This window comes from Cotesia glomerata, linkage group LG3 (genome assembly GCF_020080835.1).
Source record: "Cotesia glomerata isolate CgM1 linkage group LG3, MPM_Cglom_v2.3, whole genome shotgun sequence".
Classification (NCBI taxonomy): domain Eukaryota; kingdom Metazoa; phylum Arthropoda; class Insecta; order Hymenoptera; family Braconidae; genus Cotesia; species Cotesia glomerata.
The window spans coordinates 17,791,201-17,812,133 of record NC_058160.1 but is presented as its reverse complement, the minus strand read 5'-3'; the positions used below and the strand labels follow the sequence as shown (position 1 = coordinate 17,812,133).

The window sequence follows — 20,933 nt, the reverse complement described above, 5'->3', positions numbered from 1 at the left end:
TGATCGGCTAAGGTTAAAGCCCCAATTATTGACAGGGGTCTAAATATTGACACCCTAAATTATTTTTAAATATATTTAATCATCTGTAATAAGAATAACTGTCATATAAATTTTTATTAAATTCTAATTAATTAAAAAATTTAAAAAACCCGGGAAAAAATGATCAGGACTGATCAGACCTGTTCATATCTGATCAGGCCTAAAATCCGACTTCATCAGCCCTGTTCATGTATGATCAGGCCTGATCAGACCTGTCCATGTCTGAACCGTTAAATACGCTCAGACCTGATCAAGCCTGTTCATGCCTGCTCATGTCTGAAGCATTAAATACGCTCAGACCTGATCAAGCCTGTTCATGCCTGCTCATGTCTTCATGTCTGAAGCATTAAATACGCTCAGACCTGATTAGATCTGATCAAGCCTGTTCATGCCTGCTCATGTCTGAAGCATTAAATATGCTCAGACCTGTTCACGTCTGAAGCGTTAAATACGCTCAGACCTTTCCATGTCCGATCATGTCTGTTCTAGCCTAATAGAAAAGGATTAAAACTCCATATATCAGCTGACAAGAACTGTTCATGCATGATTTACCCTCTTAAATGATATTTTAAGTCTGGAAGAAAAATTTTATCGAACTATAGACTGCAGTTCTATTTTTAAAATTAATTTGTTCCGTATGACGTATCAGTTTCTATCCCCTTATAAATTTTAAATGTACGACTTTCATCAAAAATTTCGGCTTATATAAGCATGAACTTTTTAATTTTCCATGCCAAAACGATGATTTTTAACGATGAATTTTGATGCAATGACATAAAATTTTTTACTGTGTTCCATTGAATACGCGAAAAATGAGATTATTTAGTAAAAGTTTGAGTTTGATAGCGTGAAAATACCAAAATATATCAGTTGATATCGATAAGTCCTTTCAAGGTGTCTGTTATTATCTTAAGCTACGCCTTGGTCCATAGCAGTAGTGTCAAAAGCTGTTAAATTGTAGAACACACAAATAATTCTCCATTTCCTATACGTTTTAATTAAAAAAAAACTTCAATTTTAAAAGAATGCACAGAGTCTATGCAGTCAAGAGTAGTGACGGCTCGTGATAAATTTATAGAACTTATGGATAAAGGCGCATTGATTTATCCTAGTGAACAATTATTTAATTTAATTAAAAGCTTAGAAGAAGTTGTGTTAATGGTGGTTGGGACAAAAACAGTAAATGTTGACACAATGTTTGAAATATTAGATGATGTTTCTAAAAGAAATATCTCTATTTTTGTTGGCTGTGATGAGCATAAGAAAGAATTAACAAAAAAAATAATTAATAATTTTTTAATAATGCGGGGGCATTTTCTAGTCAAGTGTTTCAATAAAAGTGCTACGGAGAGAAAAGTTAAATCTAAAAAATCTCGAAAGATTTCTAAATTACATTAACTCGCGCTTATTATTAATAAAAAAAATTATTCACTCTTATATAAATAACAATTCAGTATTTTAGATCACAAAGAAATATTCTAAATATACGTTTAACTTAAATAATTTAATTTTTAAATATTAAACTCGTTTTGTTTGTAACTTATACCATTTTAATAAAAAATATGTTTGATAATAACTTGTTAATTAATTTTTTTCATAAAGTATATTTTTCGTAATATTGAAATTAATATGCATTTGGAAATTTTTAAAATATTTTAACTAGTAAATTTTTTAAGTCACTGTGTAGTTACTTACTTTATTTATTTAAAAACTTTTTTTTCAGCATTCATCTACTATTTTTCATTGAATAAAATGGTATGATCTCTACTAATTTTTAAATTATTATCCATTAATACCACATGTTTTTAGCTTTGCAAATTGTCTTTTATTTAATTCCACGTTTCTCAAAATATTTTTTTCCAGAGCTATCAATAGCAGCAAAACTTCCCGCGTAAGGATTTAAACGAGTACTTCTTGAAAAATGGCGCGCTCTACCGGCGAAAATTTTGTCCCCTAAATTGAGACCATTCGTTCAACATTACGTTCGGACTCCTTGTATCTATACTTCGTGATACGAAACGAGACCCAGCCTGAAGGTGTAACCTCATGCTGACGCTTGACGCTGGTTATGAGCGTCAAATTGGGTCACGTGGTTAATTTAGGCCGTGCTGCCACCTGGAAAAAACTTAGTAGCGTCAAATCGTAAAAAGCTAAACTCGGTTTATATTAGCTTTTTATGCTGAGGGTGGAGCGTCAATTTACAAATAATATAATCGAACTCGAAAATAATCGATTTTGACAAAGTTTAAGAAGCCAAATTATTTATTTCTGTGTTAAATAAATGTCTGTTTGAATATTGAATAAATATAGAATAATATTAATTTTAGAAGGCAAATGCAATGGCACTGTTTGAAGATTTCGTCGATGTAAGTAATACATTATTTAAAATGGAAACAATAAATGTGGGAAAAATGTTTGGATAAAATTTGGTTAAATTATTTTTTATATGAAAAAAGTAATCAATTATTGATATTTTCGGGCCAACTAGATATAAGAGCTGCTCAAATTGTACAGCTGTCATTCGAATATAATTTTCAATTTTTTCAGAGTATGAAGAAAGAGTTGGGAAGACGGCTTCGAAAAATCCATGCTCTCGTCGTAATTTAAATAAAGGATGGATCCAAAATTTCTTTGGTGTATATTTTTTTTTAGATCTCTGGATAACTATTTCATTGCATAATAAAGCACATATGATCCTTTTACGTCGAATTTTTTTTTTATTTGCGCTTGACGAATTATTTTTTGACACTGATAAATCCACAATTGATAATCATATTCATCTGCCATTGAAATTTCGATAAGTCACTTAAATTTGATGTAATTATTTCATTAATGTTTAACATTTATTGTTGTCATAAGTTATTTTACTATTACCATGTGTTTTTATAAAAATTAGGTTAAGAACTAGCTTCTAGGTATATCTCGAGATATCGACTTTCGATATTCATACATTTTTTTCGCCGCTGATTTTTTTAATTTGACGCTGGCATTTGACGCTGGATATGTCTTTATTTATTTCAGCTAGGTGGAGCTATAGTTTGACGCTCAAAGCTAGCGTCAAGCGTCATCATGAGGTTACAACTTAACGCTTGACGCGGATTTTACAAACTAAACAATGTTTAGTTTTTGACGCTGCGTTAATTTAAGATGGCGCTCCAGTCGAAATTGTATACCATTTAACCTCATTTGACGCTCTAAGCCAGCGTCAAGCGTCAGCATGAAATTGCACCTTTATGTGTATTATTTCTATCCCTGTTAAAGTAAATTGTCTCAGAAAAAAAGAAAGAAAGAAAGAGAGAGAGAAAAAAGGGTTTTAAATTATTCGGTAGGGTATATATACTGAAGTTTATTGTTAATTAATTGTGAAAAATAGGTTGAATAAATATTTCACAGTCTCACTGGGATGATAAGACATGAGTTAGTGACTTTAAATTCTAAATCATCCTCGATGGGTACAACCATATCAAAATATTGGTGCTCCCAGATAGTTGTGAAATAAATAATAAAAACAAATTGCAGATAATCGAATAGAACAATTGTCACTAAAATTTGTATTATTTTTAAACTTGGTTTTACAATAATACTATTTCATATTCTCTCCATATATATATATATATAATTAAATTGAAAGATTTGTTATTCTAAAGTATACTAAAGAAAATTGTTAGTTACACAGTATTTTTATTTTAATGTTTTTCAATATAACTTGAAAACTTGATCAATTTTGGAATTATCAATGAAAATTGATAGTTCACTAAATTTAAGAGCAATAATAATTTGTTAGTGATTAATGGATGAAGATAATAGTAAAAGAATGAGAGGTAGAACGCGTGGAAGAGCTCGTGGACGAGCACGAGGACGGATCCGAGGTCGAGCTAAAAAAGCTGTTAAGGTAAATTATTCATTTTTATTATTGTTCGTAATTGGACTTTATTTCGAATAATTAGTTTTAATATTATTTTATTTTTATATTTATTGTAGGTAATAGAAAGTGATGAAGAAGACACTCCCCAAATAACAGAGCAAACTCAAAAAGAATCCGAAGAAGTATACACCGATAAGACTGATTTTGAAACTAATCAAGATCAGCTGCAAACACAACCATCCTCTTTAGAGCACCAGTTTGATTTAGAAGCAGATATATCACAACTAGAAGCTCCCACTTTCACGACAATTAATCGTGGGCCTCCAGAACCTATGCTGCGTTTGCGATGGGATCATCGTGTCAACCTGATTGGTGAAAAAGTTCTCAATCCGATGATCCACTGTTGTGACAAATGCCTTAAACCAATTCTTATTTATGGGCGAATGGTAATTATCTCCATAATTGTTCTTTTTTTTTTATGATGAAATTTTTAAATATCCATATGTTGATTTGACAATAGATACCATGTAAACACGTATTTTGTTTATTTTGTGGTAAAAGAGAAGATAAAGTATGTCCTCGATGTACGGAAAAAGTTTCACGAGTTGAGCAAACTGGACTTGGCACAGTATTTATGTGTACTCATGGAGGTACCAGGTATGGTAATGGTGGTTGTCGAAGAACTTATCTTAGTCAGCGTGATTTACAAGTAAGTTACATATGTTATTTTTGCAGTATAAGTGTCATTTTCTATTATTACTATTCTATTGTAAATACTTGTTAAAATTTTCAGGCTCATATAAATCATCGACATGTATCGGGTCCAACACAGCCTGTTCAAGGAATCCAAGTTGATTCATCACAGTATATTCATCCAAAATCTGATATTGACACACAGCCGGGAAAGATGTTATCTACATCAGTTCCAACAGTTCGAATTAAGCAAGTATCATCTCATATGGTACAGCCTGCAATAGGAAATGATCCGCGTGTAAATTCCGTAATAAATCAATCATCACTTGAGCATCGGCAACAGCATAGATCACAACAGATTATGCCAATGCAAAGCTATCCTCAAAATTCAACACCTTTGTCAAGTAATCCCCCTATGAGAACAAATCTCATAACCGTCCCTATTCAAGATACCACAATTATGGCACATGAATTACATTCTCAACAAAATCATTATTATCCACCGCAGTCATCACAAGTAAATTATGGGGTATATAATGTACCTCCACCAGTTTCACAGGCGCAAAATTATTACCCTGCACAACATTCTGGGCAAGTATCTTACGCTATTGCACAACCACAACAACAGTATATAGTTTCGGGTCCAGCATCTGTCCGTCCATCTCCCAACGGTTACATACAAGATGCTCAGTATGCTCCTCAACAGCAAATTCCTCCACCGCAGTCTCAATGGCCACAACATCGTCAATTTTATAGATAAATGCAGTGTTTACTTGAATTAAAAAATATTTTTTTTTTAAAAAGTGCGTCGAAATTTCTTGTTAATACTTATTTGAAATACTTGTAAAATTAAGTTTAAATTTTAATGAGTCTTTTTTTTCGCAGCAGTAGTTAGGAAAATTGATATTCATTTACAATAATAAGTATAAATAAATATCTTTTATTAAAGAAGTAATTAAATCGCTTTTACTAGCTGTAAATTTGTCCTTTACCCAGCTCTAACACATGCAGATGTTTAAGTATACGACCGAAAAACATACCAGTAGGTTTGTTTGAAAAACAAAGATCGAAGTTATTGATAAATAGTTTACTCATCTTCAAATAGACATTTTTTGAATGGGCCGTATAGATTAAGCTCGATTTTTTATTTTTAGCCCTTCGTTACTCGCGTTATAGAGGGATTTGCCCCCCAACACTGCTTAACCTAATAGAGTTGGTGTGAGTACGAGTGAGACACTAGAGAAGCGCGAGTAACCGAAGGTTAACTTCCCGCTAAGAAAATTGAAAATTTTCAAAAATCGGGAAATTATTGGTTTTACCCCGTTTTGCGAAAATCGAGTTATCATCCGATTTCGACGCTCTTATGCTTAAAAAACCACGTCTATTGTCACTAGTCCCGTCAAAATCCCTTGATTCGTTCAAGAGTTATTGAAAACGAAAAATTTCGAAAAAAGTTTTTTTTACATAACTTCGACATTTCTTTTTGGATCGTTTTTGATGAAATAAAATAATTATTTGAGCTCCAAAAACCACGTCGATCGCCACCCAGAACGTAAAAATCGGTTGATTGGTTCGTGAGTTATCGTTGTCGAAAAAATTCGGAAAAAGTGAATTTTTCAAATTTCTCTGAAATTTTCGGTTCGATCAGTTTGTGTTTAAAAGTATGTCATAGAATTTGAAAAACTGCGTGGAATACTGCCAACCGCGTGAAAATCGATTCATTCATTCAGAAATTATTGCAGTTTGAAAATTCAAAAAATACTGTTGTATTTAACTTCAATCAGACTTTTGAGCTCGAAGAGCTCAAAAGCTTAGAGCAGCTAATTCTTTGAGCTCGGAGAGCTCGAAATAACATATAAATTTATTTTTGAGCTCGAAGAACTCAATAATGTCATAAAAGTGCAATTTTAAGCGCTTACATATGAAATTAGCGGGAAGTTGCAGGGATGGCCTTTAGGGTCAACCGTTTTCCCGATTTTTTTTAAACATTTTTTAACCGTAAATTCAATGTAGGAATAAAAAAAAAATTCTAAAGTTAAAAACATATGTTTGTGTCAAAGATAATTGTAATAAAAAAAAAAAAAAAAACATATTTCAAACGAAAATAACTAAAACCTCGCGTAAAATTAATGTATTTAAAAGTAAATATTTACTACTTATTTATTAGCTGACAAAATATATACAATACCCCTCAAAAAATATATTTCTCTTTGGCGCAACTTCAGCCAATGTCTATCCTCAAGGTAATTATAAAGTTCATTGTAAATTCTTTTTTTAGTCTCGTAAAGATCCTATCAATTTTTTGAAACAAATTAATGTATGTTTTCTTGTTTTATAGGCATTCAATTTATATTAAATGGATTTTGGATAACAATTTTTATTTATATACATAAGTATATATTTATAAAATTTGAATAATCTAGTTCTTGTACATCTAAAATAAACACACGTACAAAATGAGACAAAAAAAATGAAAGATTTAATTCAAGAAATATATCATTTTTGTGATGGATGAGTATATTTTTCAAATGTGAATAAACAAAAAGGGTCGATAGTGCATTTTTTACAGATATTTATAATAGATAATTTTGATAAAATAATGGTAATTTCGAAGTATTTTAATCCACAGAATCAATATTCGGATTGCATTGGTTTTTTATAAAATTTATATTTGAACTCCCTCAATATTTCGAATAAATTTTATATAATTATAAGCAAAAAAAATATTCATTTAAAATTTCGAAATAATCAGTAAGTTTTAAGGTTTATACTTTGCAAAATCAAACATTTGGTTTTTAGTCAACTATGTTTAAATTAAAAAAATAAAAAACAATTTTTGTTTTAGAAGCATTATTTCATCAAAAGCACCGAATTTCGATATTAAAAAACAGTATAGTCTCAATACATTTTATATATTTATACTCGAACAAAAAATTTCAACTTTCGTCGCATTATTGAAAATTTTTTGAATATTTATTGTCAACAATCAATATCTCCATAAAAAAAATTTCGTACATAAAAAATTGTTTTGTCTCTTTAAAAATAAATGAAAGAATTGAATACTTTAAATTCTCAAAGCTAAAGAAAAATAATTACCCCAAAACGACTTAAGGGGTTAAGTAGGTTTCAGAGGTTTAAAAAAAGGCTATTTTTACTATTTTTTTTTTTTTTCAGTATATACAATCATATATTTTATTTAAACAATTTAGCATATCAAAGATACATATTTAAACAGTATTGTGTGAAATTTTTACTTAAATATTCTGGAAATTCAACCGTTGGTACCTCATCTCCCTTGACATCTCAAAAAAAATGCTCTTACCGTGGACAACATAACTCATTATTGGTTCATCTAAAATAAAATCAAAGATCCAAACATATTTCGTTAGTACATGGGTAAATCTCGTTATTGGACGGAGAATAAAAAAAATTAAAATTTGAATTTTTGACAGACTGAACAAAAAAACACATTTTTTGGTCAAATTTTCGCCATGTATTTGCTCGAAAAAATTAGTTGTAATAAAAAAAAAAATCGTTCATCCAATAACGAGAATTATCCATGTACTAACGAAATATGTTTGGTTCTTTGATTTTAGATGAATCAATAATGAGTTATGATGTCCACGGCAAGAGCATTTTTTTTTTTTGAGACATCAAGAGAGATGAAATACTCAATGGCTGAGTTTTTGGAATTTTTAAATAAAAATTTCACAAAATACCGTTTAAATATGTATCTTTGATATACTGAATTGTTTAAATAAAATATATGATTGTGTATACTAAAAAAAAAAAAAAATTAGTAAAAATACCCTTTTTTTGAACCTCTGAAACCCACCTAATCCCTTAATATTAGAGCTTAAATATAAATGCACATATAATCGTAAAACATACTCAAAAAAAGTTCTTTGTACACGTTCATAAGATGTCTATATTGATGATTTTTCAACAGCAAAGTATAGATTGGAAACTATACGTTAGACCTTTTGGTATATGAAATAAAATATACTTTTTGAATCTATGACGTTATAGCAAATCAGTTTTTTAATATCTGGATGAGTTTATACGGTATAGTATAAATGTGTATTAAGTAGCTGCTCGTATACTTGGCGTATACTGCAAAGGTATAACTCGTGGTATAAATGATGGATGTGTTACAAAAATATGGATGGTTGATTTATTTTTGAAACAACGTTTTTTTGAAAATTTTTTTCTTTCAATTTTAACTGAACGATATAAATCCGATAAAGATGCTAAAAAGAGATATAAACTTAGATTATAACATGAAACAGTCTTGATGTTAAGCTCCTTAAACTTTAAATAATTTATTACTAAACATTTCTTGCTTTTTTTTCACTTTTATGATTCGAAATTAACAATGTAACAAAATTTAATTATTTTCTGTATGAAAATAAGATAATTTATCAATTTCCATTTTAAATCTAGATTATAACTATTAATCACGTATTTGATAGTCTTTGATTGTGAATATTAGTATTTAATGGTGGAATAAGAGGAGATACCAGAGGTTTTGTTGTAGTAGACTCTGGAATAGATATTGAAACAGTAGCTAGAGGAGGAATATTTTTTTTATTTCTATCTTGCTGCCACGGTCTTGCATGATCTTTGCTTAAACGCTCACTTAATGCCTTTAGTGCGATTTGCCTGTAAAATATTGTGTTATTATGTTATAACATAATGTTATTTTACTTCTGTAATACATAAAGATATACAAACCGTCGCCTTTCACTATCTTGAGGATCGATTCCCGGCAGATTCATAACTAAACCTGGTGGTGCATTGGACATATCAAATCGTCTAACAATTTTTTTACAAATTCCAATACGAACAAAAAAGTTATGTACAGTATTACTGACTACGGCAATCGGTGGTTGTAAAACATTGGGGAAAAAACTGTAATTAATTTTAATTAAAGAGGATTGGAAATTATATTTTCAATTTAATACAAAAATATTAAAAAAAAAAAAAAATTACCTTGCAAAAGTAAAATTATCAGCCATATCTCCTTTAGATCCATTAGTATGTCTTTGATAAAATCTCAAATACATCCAAGATATAATGAGACCATTTAAAAACATTGTCGGATGTGTACCTTCTAATAATCCTACGATCCACAATAACAAACTAACTAGCCACACCATTAGGGGAATATTTCTATTCATTATTTTACCAATTGGACTCTTCAACAAAATATGATCTGGCATTATTTGTTTAACAGCAACGCTAACACCTAAAATACATAAAAATATTGATATTTAATAAAATATTGCTTAAACAATAGTAGTTGTAAAATTAGTGAAATTAAAATTTACCTGCTATATAACCTGTTAATCCATGAATATGGATATCAAATAAAAAGTCCGTATCACTAGTACACATATAGAGAAATAAATAATATAATGCTGATAATATTCCAACACCAACATTGACAACTGCAAAAAAGGTCATCATTTCCATCGCACCCCATAGGGGTTCAATGAGTTTGCCACAAAGTCCAACTGTTATAATGTCTACACACACTTCCCAGAAATGTATTTCCAGAAAACAAAAAGTAAACGCCGTCCATATCCAAAATGATGGAGGCAATAAGTAACCTGGTGTTACACTTAAAGTGATGATTGCCTGCTCCATAAAAGAGAGACAATACGATAATATCATCACAATACATATAAACTTGACACTAGTACTTGTGTTACCAAGAAGTGCAGCAAATTGCTGTTGGAGATAAGGTATATTTCTTCTTACACCTTTCATGGTTGACATTTTCTTTTTTTTTTTTATTTTTTATTTTACTATTGTCACCGTTTTAGAATTTCATTGGATATTATTTTTAAATTAAATATGACACTTATCTAAAACACATTTTTCAGAATTAAAATCCATCTTTTGATCATGTTGGCGATATTCATTCCCAGATTACGAACGCTAGTTAGTTGACTCAATATTGCCAACGTAGAAAATCAGAAGCAGTAACGTTCGCGCAAAGTATAGATTCAAAGTGTGGACAGACCGAGAAATGTGTACATAGGTATTTATGTATATGTTTCATTAGTCTCTAATTGTTCATATGTTTATTACAATGCAAGAGAGTATACATGTAAGTAGTATGTATCGCGCCAAGTCCACGTTCATAAGACTATTAAGAAAAAAAAATTTTATTTTTTTACAAAAAGATATAAAATAAAAAATTAAAAAATCCAAGTAACCGATATGATTGTATATGATTTTCGGAAATTAAAAAAAATTTTGTTGTAAATTTAAAAATTAAAAGAAACAATTTTGGAACGTATTTAGTGTGTGTGATTACAAAATATTTCACTTTTTATGAAATTCCTAAAATCTATCTAAGATTACTAGGATTTAAAAAAAAAATTGAAGTACACAATGACGCACACCAAGTACGTTCCAAAATTGTTTCTTTTAATTTTTAAATCTACAACAAAATTTTTTTTAATTAAAATAAAAAAAAAACAAAATAAGTTTGAAAAAAAATTTGTAACCTCAAAAAACCGTTCTGCTTACGGTATATACACACACTCGGTAGCCTGGCTTGAGAACGGAACTTGGCGCCAGACTCTATCGAGTCTGTTGATACGGGCATCTATAAATCTGCCGAATTACCCTGATAGCCAAGTTGGCCGCAACTTTCTGTCAATCTACTGCCGCAACTTGTCACCAACTTGGCGGCAACTCTTGGAAAGTAACTCGGTTGGTGTCAACTTGTTCACCAAATTGTCACCAAGTTGTCGGCAAAAGTTGCTCTGAAACTTTTTCACACCAAGTTGACGATAAGTTTCTCAAGAAATTTGGCGACATATTGCGGCAGTAGATAGGTCTCTTTTTTCTCAGAAACTTGTAGCCAACTTGGCGCCAACAGTTACAAATTCGGAAGTTGACCGCAAGTTGTCGCTAAGTTGGTGGCAACTATCTGACACCAACTTGGTTGGTCTGAAACTGTGGCTATCAGGGTATAAAAATTCCGACAGAAGTTTTATTATTTGTCGGTAATGATAAAACAGTTTCATAAAATTCTAAGAGATGGCGCCACGTGTCCTAAAATTAAAAAAAATTGGATTTTAAGCTATGTGATGAGGACTGAGCATCAGGCTGAAAAACATGTACTGATTCCGACCTGGTCTGATGCACCAGGTGCATGACATTGAATTCTACAGGAATATTACATGAAATTATACAGCTATGGATTAGATCAGTCTAACCTTATAGTTGTGGACAAGGCCCATCAATATTTATCTAAGATTATATGGGCATTTATAATCAGTGCTCGTTATTCCGAAAAAAAACGGGGCATGACTAAATTAAATAATCGGATGGTCGAGAATATATTTCTCGTGCAAATTGGTAATAAATTTTTTTGCCCATGAGCGAAGAAATAGTCGAGGCCCACTAGTGCTCTTCCGCGGTGGAATAAGCACTACTTGGGTTAGTCCGTTTTTTAAAAAAAACGGGTCATGACTAGATTAAATAATCGAATGGTCGGGAAGATATTGCCCATCCGGAGCGGTCATATATTATTTTCGTCCACAAGCGGAGAAATAGTTTAGGTGGACTAGTGCTATTCCGCGGTGGAATAAACATTACTTGTGTTTGCCCGTTTTTCCAAAAAACGTACCATGCCTAAATTAAATAATCAGACGGTCGGGAAGATATTTCTCGTCCGGACTGGTCATATATTCTTCTCTCCCACTCACACATGCATAACCGAGGGCCACTACTGCCTTTCCGAGGTGGGATAAGCACTACTTATGTTTGCCCGTTTTTTTAGAAAAACGGGTCATGACAATTAAATAATCGGACGGTCGGGAAGATACTTCCCGTCCGGACTGTTTATATATTATTTTCGTCCACAAGCGAAAAAATAGTTAAGATCGACTAGTGCTATTCCACGGTGGAATAAGCACTACTTGTGTTTGCACGTTTTTTCAAAAAAACGGGCCATGGCTAAATTAAATAATCGGATGGTCGAGAAGATATTGCCCGTTCGAAGCGGTGATATATTCTTCTCGCCCACATACTCAGACATAGCCAAAGCCCACTACTTCCGTTTGAAGGTGAAATAAGCACTACCTACGTTTGCCCGTTTTTTTTTTTTTTAAATAAACGGGCCATAAATAAATTAAATAATCAGAAGGTCGGGAAGATATTGCCCGTTCGGAGCGTTGATATATTCTTGCCCACATACACAGGCATAGTAGAGGCCCACTACTTCCTTTTTAAGGTGGAATAAGCACGACTTATATTTGCCCGTTTTTTCAAAAAAACGGGTCATGACTAAATTAAATAATCGGTCGGTAGGAAAGATATTTTCCGTCCGGAGCGCTGATATATTCTTCTCTCCCACATACACATGCATAGTCAAGGTTCACTACTTTCTTTCCGGGTTGGGAAGATACTTCCCGTCCAGACTGTTTATATATTATTTTCGTCCACAAGCGAAAAAATAGTGAAGGTCGACTAGTGCTATTCCGCGGTGGAATAAGCACTACTTATGTTTGCCCGTTTTTTCAAAAAAACGGGCCATAGCTAAATTAAATAATCGGATGGTCGAAAAGATATTGCCCGTTCAAAGCGGTGATATATTCTTCTCGCCCACATACTCAGACATAGCCAAAGCCCACTACTTCCAATTGAAGGTGAAATAAGCACGACTTATATTTGCCCGTTTTTTCAAAAAAACGGGTCATGACAATTAAATATTCGGACGGTCGGGAAGATACTTCCCGTCCGGACTGTTTATATATTATTTTCGTCAACAAGTGAAAAAATAGTTATTATCGACTAGTGCTATTCCACGGTGGAATAAGCATTACTTGTGTTTGCACGTTTTTTCAAAAAAACGGGCCATGGCTAAATTAAATAATCGGATGGTCGAGAAGATATTGCCCGTTCGAAGCGGTGATATATTCTTCTCGCCCACATACTCAGCCATAGCCAAAGCCCACTACTTCCGTTTGAAGGTGAAATAAGCACGACTTATATTTTCCTGTTTTTTCAAAAAAACGGGTCATTACTAAATTAAATAATCGGATGGTCGGGAAGATATTTCTCGTCCGGACTGGTCATATATTCTTCTCTCCCTCACACATGCATAGCCGAGACCTACTACTACTACGTTTTCGAGGTGGAATAAGCACTATTGATGTTTGCCCGTTTTTTTTAGAAAAACGGGTCATGAATTAATTAAATAATCGGACGGTCGGGAAGATACTTTCCGTCCAGACTGTTTATATATTATTTTCGTCAACAAGCGAAAAAATAGTTATTATCGACTAGTGCTATTCCACGGTGGAATAAGCACTACTTGTGTTTGCACGTTTTTTCAAAAAAACGGGCCATGGCTAAATTAAATAATCGGATGGTCGAGAAGATATTGCCCGTTCGAAGCGGTGATATATTCTTCTCGCCCACATACTCAGACATAGCCAAAGCCCACTACTTCCGTTTGAAGGTGAAATAAGCACTACTTACGTTTGCCCGTTTTTTTTTTTAAATGAACGGGCCATAAGTAAATCAAATAATCGGAAGGTCGGGTAGATGTTTCCCGTTCGGAGCGTTGATATATTCTTGCCCACATACACAGGCATAGTAGAGGCCCACTACTTCCTTTTTGAGGTGGAATAAGCACGACTTATATTTGCCCGTTTTTTCAAGAAAACGGGTCATCACTAAATTAAATAATCGGACGGTAGGGAAGGTATTTGCCGTCCGGAGCGCTGATATATTCTTCTCTCCCACATACACATGCATAGTCAAAGTTCACTACTTTCTTTGCGGGTTGGAATAAGCACTACTTATGTTTGCCCGTTTTTTCAAAAAAACGGGCCATAGCTAAATTAAATAATCGGATGGTCGGGACGATATTGCCCGTTCCAAGCGGTGATATATTCTTCTCGCCCACATACTCAGCCATAGCCAAAGCCCACTACTTCCGTTTGAAGGTGAAATAAGCACGACTTATATTTTCCCGTTTTTTCAAAAAAACGGGTCATTACTAAATTAAATAATCGGATGGTCGAGAAAATATTTTCCATCTGGACTGGTCATATATTTTTCTCTCCCTCACACATGCATAGCCGAGACCTACTACTACTACCTTTTCGAGGTGGAGTAAGCACTATTGATGTTTGCCCGTTTTTTTTAGAAAAACGGGTCATGAATTAATTAAATAATCGGACGGTCGGGAAGATACTTCCCTTCCAGACTGTTTATATATTATTTTCGTCCACAAGCGAAAAAATAGTTAAGGTCGACTAGTGCTATTCCGCGGTGGAATAAGCACTATTTGTGTTTGCCCGTTTTAAAAAAAAACGGGCCACGGCTAAATTAAATAATCGGATGGTCGAAAAGATATTGCCCGTTCGGAGCGGTGATATGTTCTCGCCCACATACACAGGCATAGTCAAGGCCTACTACTTCCCGACCATTCGATTATTTAATCTAGTCATGACCCGTTTTTTTTAAAAAACGGACTAACCCAAGTAGTGCTTATTCCACCGCGGAAGAGCACTAGTGGGCCTCGACTATTTCTTCGCTCATGGGCAAAAAAATTTATTACCAATTTGCACGAGAAATATATTCTCGACCATCCGATTATTTAATTTAGTCATGCCCCGTTTTTTTTCGGAATAACGAGCACTGATTATAAATGCCCATATAATCTTAGATAAATATTGATGGGCCTTGTCCACAACTATAAGGTTAGACTGATCTAATCCATAGCTGTATAATTTCATGTAATATTCCTGTAGAATTCAATGTCATGCACCTGGTGCATCAGACCAGGTCGGAATCAGTACATGTTTTTCAGCCTGATGCTCAGTCCTCATCACATAGCTTAAAATCCAATTTTTTTTAATTTTAGGACACGTGGCGCCATCTCTTAGAATTTTATGAAACTGTTTTATCATTACCGACAAATAATAAAACTTCTGTCGGAATTTTTATAATTCGGCAGATTTATAGATGCCCGTTGATACATATATTTTCATGTTATCTCATGCATAAGATTTCGTTATTATCGACTTTATCAGAGTCAAAAAATAATACATAGAAAAATAAGTTTTAAAAAATACCAAGAGGTGGCAAGGCAGCCAAGAAAATGGACAATTAATTGAAATAAGTGCATTATAGCTCTTCAGGAAATATGAACTTGACGTATAAAAAACGTACTATTCAAACAGTCCTGGTTTCATAAAAACGGCTGGAACAACTACATAACTAGAAAAAAGAAAGGGTATATTTTTGAAAAAAAAAATTAGGAAAACGGTTAACTGTAATCCCTGACATCCCTGTAACTTCCCTCTAATTCCATATACTTAAGCGCTCAAAATTGCACTTATTACGTTTTTGAGCTCTTCGAGTTCACAAATATAATTTATGTGTTATTTTGAGCTTTCCGAGCTAAAAAATCTGGTAGACGTTTAATAAAACACTATTTTTTGAATTTTCAAACCGCAATAACTGTTGAATGAACACTGATAGAAGGATTTCTTAGCATTTAATAAGATTTCATTGTATTTAAGAAATCATTTCTTAAACATCATTTTTTAGCATTTAAAAAATATTTTTTAGTATTTATATTTCTTAGTATTTAAGAAATATTTCTTAAATACTAAGAAATGATTTCTTAAATACTAAGAAATGATTTCTTAAATACAAAGAAATCTTTTTAAATACTAAGAAATCCTTCTATCAGTGAATGAACCGATTTTCCCGCAGTTGACGGCATTCGACGCAGTTTTTGAAGCCTCATAAATAATCTTTAAGTTTAAGTTGATCGAACTAGGAATTTCGAAGTAATTCCGAAAAAACACTTTTTTCCGTTTTCTTTCGACAACGATAACTCACGAACGAATCAACCGATTTCGACCAAGCTGGCGGCGATCGACGTCGTTTTTTAATGTCAAAAGTTGATTAGTTTTTGGAATCGATTGATAAAACCGTTTGAAAGTTATTCCAAAAAAACCACATTTGAAAAAATTTTTTTTCTTAGTTTTTTTGAGATTTCTCAAAATCTACCGGTCCGAATCAGTCCAAATTGTATTCAAAATCTAAGTTTCACCAAGCCCTTTCGAATGACGCCAACCGCGATATAAAATCGGTCAAGCCGTGCAAAAGTTATAAGAAGTTTACATATGGCCGCACACACACACACACACACACACACACACACACACACACACACACACACACACACACACACACACACACACACACACACACACACACACACACACACACACACACACACACACACACTATCTAGTCACTATACTGTAGATGCTGCTGATTAGAGAACTTTTTTTTCAGTGTGTGGTTTGAAAATTCAAAAAATAATCTTTTACTAAGCCTCTATCAGACTTTTGAGCTCAAAATGACACGAAAATTATATTTTTGAGCTCGGAGAGCTCAAAAATGTAATAAGTGCAATTTTGAGCGCTTAAGTATGGAATTAGCGGGAAGTTGCAGGGATGTCCTTTAGGGTGATCCGTTTTCCAAATTTTTTTTTTTTTGTGACGCTTGAGATGTATTAACTGAACCACTTCAACAATCTGAGTCAGAAAATCGCAAAATTTTTCAAAAGTTGCGTCATAAGGATAAATACAATAGTTAGTTTTCTATAAAATCTACCATCTATGGAACTACATATTATTTACTAACTTGAAAAATCACGTAGAACGCCGTGATCTCCGTTCAAGGCGAATGACTTGTTGAAGAGGAATCAACGAGATATAAGATTAAAATAAAGTAATTGTTATTCTTTTATAACTTAAAGTTTTAAAACGATATAGAAATGAAAATAAACGCAAAAATTTATTTAAAAATTTACCTACGCATCTCTGCTAATGTGAGCTTGAAAATTAAACACACTGAAAAGTATATTTTAACTGATTCAAGTTCGAAAATAGAGAAAAATTTCGGTGAGATATAGTTAGCAAAGTCAACCGTTTTTTCACAATTTTTCCATTGAAACATACGCATACATAAATATGATATAATAAAGCAGATCATACTCTTGTGATCACTGGACTCTTTTTTTAAGTGAATCTACGTATTGAGATGTCAATAGCAGCTGCTACACAACGAGTTTTTTATATTCTTCGCGCGACGTTATCCCATTTCTAGACCATACAAAAATGCTTTTGTTACCCTGTTTTCGTTTTTTTTTAATTATAAATTAAAAAAAAATATATTTAAGGTAGAGATTCAATTTGAGTATTTAAAAGTACTTATGTGTATCTAGAAAAATAAAAAAATACTCTGGTAATAAAAAAAAATAGGATTATAAAGCCAGGGAAGCGAGCACCATGCTGTTTTTAAGCGTCACTGACTAATTGGTCATGTCGTAGCCAGGCGTTGAGACACACCTCTCAACTTTGTGGGGTCGAGTAGTGTGAGTGTTTGCACGTAAACTTATTCTCACTTTCATTGTCTTTCTCTTTTCTCATCATAATAACAGCCGCAGTAGTGTACGCGCGTGCCATTCCTCTTTTCCGCTTAAGCTCTTTCTTCTCTCATCCTCTCTATTTCTCTCATCTCTACTTCGCTTGGTGTATAGTTCACACCCTGGTATGGACTGTGTTCATCTAACACTGCCGGAATTCTACCGAGAGAACCTACTACTATGCTTTTACGCCGTGTGATTTTCTATCCTGATAGGTTTACTTGTTTCGTTAAAGGCGTTGGTTAGCACTGAACTATATAGAAATTTACTATGATGTATATGGATAAATGGCGTAACCAGACGAAAAAACAACGAACACTTATAAGTTATTCATAGAATATTTTCATGTGATTTGCACCTGTTTTTTTTTCTTTCACTAGTATTCATGTCGAAATATTGCGTATTTAATGAATCTATAAATCATCGAACACTATAAGTGTAGTAAAATTAAACGTGAGGAAAAAATTTTAGTAGAATTAAAGAATGATGGGTAATTTTTGAATTAAAAAAGATTCATTGAAAAAAAGTGAAAAAATGTAGAATACGTTTGTTCAGTCTCAATCCCCTGATATGATTAAATGCTCAGAGTTCTTCAATTTAAAGGGAACGCCTACATTATGCTGTCTATTTAGAATGAGATTCTTTACAAATGCTCTTTCATAAACGTAACAGACATTATTGACAACTTAAATCATTCAAATCATCAGTCATTTTTTCACCGAATAAATGTTTTTGTACCTAGCAAATTTGACGCCGATACAAATGATTTAAAATGAAAGGGAAATAGATGTTTTACGTACAGTCGATTTATGTTGACAGTATGACAGCATTTAGCATGAAATCTCTGATATGAAAAATATACATACGTCATGTTGAATATAGTTTCTTTTAAATGTATAAACTAGGTAGGATATTGCTAAATGTTTCGTTCAAGGTTTCATAGTAGCAAAATATACACTTCGATATTTTATGAAGCTGTATAAATATAAACAGAACAAGATGTTGCATAAATACAAATAAATTTGTATGTACACATATACACACCCACATATACATCCAAGCGGGTACCCTGTTAGCAAACATTTTAACAAGATTAAGACACTCTCTAAAACTAATTCAGCTAAATATTGTGGCCTGGGGAATAACTTATGTACCTTCTTCAATTATTATCATCAATTTCTTTTCAATATTTTGTTGATATAATCCAAATTAATTTTGGAAATCAGTCCGGTTCTATTAATTAAGGTCGATAGTTTCTTGTATATTTTATATGATTCCGTTACATACACACACACGTATATATATATGGGTGATTCTATGTAAGGTCGTCTTAAATCTGTACAAAATTGTCCGACCAAATTATTTTTGATTTTAATAGAAAAAAAATTAACAAGAGCTACAAAACTATCAGCTTAATCATAATAAATCAATAACCGAATTAATTTTTGCTTTTTCAATATTTGTGTATCTTTTGCCATATAACATAACAGGGGACTGTTTGCCAGGGGACTGTTTTTTTTTTATCAAATTGAGAAAAATCAAGCAAACTATTTCAATGCATTCAACTTTTGAAGTTTTCAATGAATGTTTACATTAATTAGAATAATATTAAGACTTATGGATCCAATTTTATAGATAAATTATAAATAAAAATAGCTGCCAGGGGACTGAATTTTGAAGTGGCCCAGACACATATTTCCAGCACAAATGGTGCTTTGACACAATGTCCTTATAAACCTTATAGAACATAAAATAGTAAGCTGGATTTTTTTTTTTAAGCTTTGAACTTCTGGCAGGGGACTGTTCTTAAAATGCCTGGGACTAACACTTTGATTTAATGAATTTAATGAAACAAATTCATTTTCGGTACTTTTTATTGAAGAAGATTGTAAGTTAACTAATTAAGTTTATAAACATTACGGACAAAATGATAAATTATAGACGAATAACTTAAAATTTAATCTTAAAGTTTCAATTTTGGGAATGGGACAGCCCAGGGGATTGTTATTTCGGTGGTTTACGAATTTATAGCAAAAAAACCATAAATTATTTCATTTTAGTTTTCAATGCTCCAAATAGAAATGTTTATTTACTTTCGTGACAAATTTTTTTTAGTAACAAAATAACAATTTTTCCAATAAAAAAATGCCTGGGACAGCGAAAAACATCCTTACAGAGAATATATATATATATATATATATATATATATATATACATATATATATATATATATATATATCTCTAACATATATATATTAAGTGTGTTTCAAAAAGCACGAATTTTTTTTCTTTTGGTGTCTAAAAATTGATGAGTATACCTACCAAAAACTAAAAATTTTTGCGGCGCCATGTGTTTTCCTTACTATCAATAGTCTAAGATTTGCCTGTGCATCCATTTCTTTTCATTTTCCATTTAAATCAACACAGGAAAAGAATTTTTTTTTAATTTTTAATTTTTATTACTTTAGAGAACTTGGTTTTCATCGTAACATGGCTGTTCAATCTGAAAAATGATATTTGTAGGAAATTTTTACGCTCTACACAAAAAACGTCTGAAGACCAAAGTTCACTCAAAGATTAACGGCTTCAAAGATATCCGCGGGTCAAGAGATAACACTAATAAAAATTTCAAATATTTTCCTTCCAATAAAGTTACAAAAAAAATATCACATGCTATATTTTTATTATTTTTATATTAAATTACTTCAATTCCTGTTAACACTGAGACTGTGAAACTTTTTTTTTACCACTTAATTCAATACTTAACTCTCACTTGAAATGCACTAATATATAAATATAAACGTTAAAAAATATCTTATAAATGATTTTTTGGTCTCTTTATAACAAATTTATTTT

General features: G+C 32.1%; 2 protein-coding genes across 2 annotated transcripts; one reads left to right on the top strand and one right to left on the bottom strand.

Moving 5' to 3' along the window:
- Nucleotides 1-3,244: 3,244 nt before the first annotated feature.
- Nucleotides 3,245-5,552, top strand: LOC123262018 (E3 ubiquitin-protein ligase Hakai). Its single transcript, XM_044723992.1, has 4 exons — nt 3,245-3,931; nt 4,021-4,350; nt 4,425-4,613; nt 4,698-5,552. Exons 1-4 carry the CDS (start codon nt 3,830-3,832, stop codon nt 5,355-5,357), a joined length of 1,281 nt encoding a protein of 426 aa, XP_044579927.1. The 5' UTR covers nt 3,245-3,829; the 3' UTR covers nt 5,358-5,552.
- A 2,955-nt stretch (nt 5,553-8,507) lies between these two features.
- Nucleotides 8,508-10,710, bottom strand: LOC123262020 (transmembrane protein 115). Its single transcript, XM_044723993.1, has 4 exons — nt 9,928-10,710; nt 9,590-9,845; nt 9,332-9,508; nt 8,508-9,259 (listed from the first exon to the last, which is right to left on the bottom strand). The coding sequence occupies exons 1-4, from the start codon at nt 10,376-10,378 to the stop codon at nt 9,055-9,057; spliced, it is 1,089 nt and encodes a 362-aa protein (XP_044579928.1). The 5' UTR covers nt 10,379-10,710; the 3' UTR covers nt 8,508-9,054.
- Between the last annotated feature and the right edge of the window lie 10,223 nt (nt 10,711-20,933).